A 3,927-nucleotide genomic window follows, 5' to 3' on the forward strand; every position below is an offset into this window, starting at 1 on the left:
TATTCATATATTGGACACAATTTGAAGAAATCAGTAAACCACTCATTTGCAAGGAACATGTGAAGTTGATGTTATCTCTAATGTTTGAGACAGTAGCCAAGTTGGCAAGTCACTCAGTAGTACTTGTGGTCAGCAGTTCATTATCTGAGATTCTAGAGTAACCCTCTTCTTGTTGCTTTGTGAGCTGACTAATTAGAGTCATCATATATGTGCTTCTTTCTAATTTCTTCTAATATATGTAATTTTAACACTAACTCTACTTAGGGACTGTTGTAACCGTGTAATGATACTATCTCTATTCTCTTTAAATAACAAACACCATGGGGGTCATAATTGTGCCAAATTCTTCATAAATGGGAATGAATAATATCATACCTTTTCTCCATTGTTATTGGTCCATCCACTCCCAGATTCATCATAAACTCCTATATATGGCAAGGGATCAAGGGGAGCATGCTGTGGCCCATCATGCTTACAGGAGGGAAACCACCATCTCCCTGCTTTAAGCCATTGCCATCTGCCATCCATGAATCTTTTTGGAATGCCACAAAGTCCACTCTTTTTAGATATTTCAGGGACTTATGAAGGAAATTCATAAGAGTGAGTGAATGGAATTTCCTATCTAACCATCCCCACTTTTACGGGCTATATGTCTTTACAGAGAATTCTAGTAAAGCAATTCTTACTGCTGTACTTCAGTCAAAAGTCCCTATTCCATAAGATAAATGGTGACATTTTCCCACATAAAGGCCAAATGCAAAATTGGGTCAGTAGTTACCTCTATTGCACTTTCTGTGATCTTTCTTTGTCCATGGGAGGATAGTATGGCAGAATGTGCCCTGAGCAAAAGTACACAGGATAGAAAAGATCTTCCAAGCACAGCAGCCATGACATGTGAAGCACATATCCTGAGAGTTCAGTCACCCCTCCAGGAGATTGACTTCCTTGAAGTCGTCACCTCAGGTGAGTGTGCCAGGCTTTTGCACCGTCACACAGACTTTACTGGTGGGAGTGTGGCGGCCACAGAGAAGGAATGACTGGTAAATCTTCAGACCTGGACTTCTGGAACCTGGGACACAATGTTCCATCTTTTCATGAGTAGTTACCTAACTTTAAATAAGTCATTTAATCTTTCTGTTCATATGTTCTTATCTATATAGCTGGAATTCTTTAATTCATCTTTCATATTATCTACAGAAGATATGATATGTGTCAAGTACTGCCCTAGTTCATTTCACCTCTGCGATATTTGATAAATTAGTGGCTGTGAATTTAGAAAGACTTGAGCTGAAGCACAGTCTTACTTAGTAAGTAAATGGCTTGGCGACATTACTAGGGCTGTCTGGCATTCTATTCCCTCATCTTCAAAACAGTAAAAGCAGGTTTCTGTGTTGTAACACGATTTGATAAATACTAAACCCTAGGCAGAATACACTGCAGCAATGAGGCACATGGGAAATGTTAGCAACCTCTCCTTGACTTGTCCTTTTGGATTTCAAATTGGAACTAACACTAAAAAATCCTGCCTCTGTGGCGTGTATCTTGGGAGAGTAAGGATAAACGTGAAAGCTTTTCTTCAAAAAATGTGTTATTCAAATAGGTGAGGACTGTCTAGTAAAAGGGGAATTAGAAATTCAATAAACCACTACATGTTGTTGAAACACACTTTAATTCAGACTTTCCCTATAGGCAGAGGAGATTAATACTGGGAGGCACTGCTTTATTTCATCAATGAGAATAAAATAAAATCAGTGAGTCCCCTGTCATCAATCTTGTTCAAACACACCAAACAATACCTTTCTAAATTATTTTACATAAAATGTTATGGTTTGTCATAGAAATATTTACACCTACCTCTCTCCTTTAATCCTGAAATGGATAAATATTTCAAAGTGTAGGGAATACACATATTGCCACGGAACTTCAACTGAAGCTTGAAGGGTAGGTGAAAGTTTAACAAAATACTCATAGAGAGTATTCTATTCTGGGGCAGTGTACCTAGTATAGCTGATCATAGGCACCCAGATAAAAAGGCAAGAAGGGAATCATGGCAGGTATCTAAAGCCTAATTATGACTTTTCTATGTTGTTATAAAACAAATATTCACATTATTATATCGCATGCTTATCCTACTTCTAGATACATTGTGGTGATCATTAGATACTACCCTGTTCCTGGCCCTGGTCTGGCCATTTGGGTTTCAGTTTCAGTGTGTTGAGTAAAAAGGACACAACTGTTCCACCTAAAGTTCTCCATATGGAAGGTAAGACAGAAAGTTAAAGTGAAAGATACATAGACTGTATAGTCAAAATTCCTGGGTAAAATCACAGCCATTCTATTTCCTCGTCATTAGTTAAGATGAGTTTAATCGCTGAGACTCCTGATTCATTTGAAAATGAAAGACACCAGCTGCTTTTGATTTGAGAAGAAGCTGTATGGAAAGTGTTTTGCTGCATTGCAGAAATATTGGTTATTTCAAAAACTATTTCTCTTTCTTAGTTGTGCAAAGCTTGTGCGCTGGAGTAATGGCCGAGGAAAATCAAACTACAACATATGAGTTTCTCCTACTGGGATTCTCTGATCTCAGAGTCCTTCAGGGGCCACTGTTCTGGTTGGTACTTCTGGTCTACCTGATAACCTTGCTAGGGAACACGCTGATCATCTTTCTGACCCAAACCAGCCCTGTGCTGCACTCTCCCATGTACTTCTTCCTGCGACACCTCTCCATGGTGGAGCTTCTCTACACCACAGACATTGTGCCTAGAGTCCTGGCTGATTTGACTTCTTCACATCCCCAGGCCATCTCCTTCAGGAGCTGTGCAGCCCAGATGTACTTCTTCATTGTCCTGGGTATCTCAGAGTGCTGCTTGCTCACAGCCATGGCCTATGACCGTTATGCAGCCATCTGTAAGCCCCTGCACTATTCCACCCTAATGAACCACCGGGCCTGTGTAGCCATGGTAGGAACCTCATGGATCATGGGCATCATCACAGCTACCACTCACTCCTCCCTCATCTTCACTCTGCCTTTCCCCAGCCGGCCCACCATCCCACACTTCCTCTGTGACATCCTGCCAGTACTGAGGCTAGCAAGCGCTGGGAAGCACAGAAGTGAAATTTCCGTAATGACAGCCACAGTGGTCTTTATCATGATCCCCTTCTCTCTGATAGTTACTTCTTATGCCCGCATCCTGGGAGCCATCCTGGCAATTGCTTCTAGCGAGAGCCGCCGCAAGGTCTTCTCTACCTGCTCCTCCCACTTGCTTGTGGTCTTCCTTTTCTTTGGAACAGCCAGTATCACATATATCAGACCCAGAGCAGACTCTTCTATCACCACAGACCGCATCCTTAGCCTCTTCTACACAGTGGTCACACCCATGCTCAACCCCATCATCTATACACTCCGCAATAAGGAGGTGATAGGAGCCCTAAAACACATAAGAGGGTAGGTTCCCTAACCTTAAGGGGAAGTGAAGTGTTTCTATTTATTCACTGTTCCTGCTCCCAAGAATTAGGTATTCAAATTCAACCTAACAGGATCCATAAAGAAATCTCAAGTAAGTAAGTACTCCTAGTACAAGGTTCTGAAATTGAGAATGGCCTGTGTCTTACCTTTTATTCCAGATTCCAGATTCACTATCAAAGTGGGGCTTACTAAGACGCATCAGAAAAGATGGCATTCTTGGGAAGTAAACATCCTCTAGATTATCTGGGTTCTGGGCAAGGGGACAGCTTTGGCCATATCAGTAGCCAGAGAACCATGTAAGTCGTGAAACTGACTTTCAATAGACCTTTAGAAGTCAAGAAGAAATTTACTAGCTTTTTGTTACATTTATTTTCAATTATGTATTGTGATACATTTGCTCTTCTGAGCCCTTCAATAAGAAGAATGTCTGAAGAAACCAGTCACACCATTCTCCCTCTCAA

The 3,927-nt window shown here is 41.2% G+C and overlaps 1 protein-coding gene across 1 annotated transcript; it reads left to right on the forward strand.

Annotated features, from left to right (window-relative positions):
- The first annotated feature begins 2,525 nt into the window (after positions 1–2,525).
- Positions 2,526–3,449, forward strand: LOC116889947 (olfactory receptor 10P1-like). The gene has a single exon (XM_032890753.1). It carries the CDS (start codon positions 2,526–2,528, stop codon positions 3,447–3,449), a length of 924 nt encoding a protein of 307 aa, XP_032746644.1.
- Positions 3,450–3,927: the final 478 nt, after the last annotated feature.

This window comes from Rattus rattus, chromosome 1, assembly GCF_011064425.1.
Source record: "Rattus rattus isolate New Zealand chromosome 1, Rrattus_CSIRO_v1, whole genome shotgun sequence".
Lineage (NCBI taxonomy): Eukaryota > Metazoa > Chordata > Mammalia > Rodentia > Muridae > Rattus > Rattus rattus.

Coding starts and splice junctions, on each gene's coding strand:
- LOC116889947 (XM_032890753.1), top strand. CDS start 2,526: ATGGCCGAGGAAAATCAAACTACAACATATGAGTTTCTCCTACTGGGA.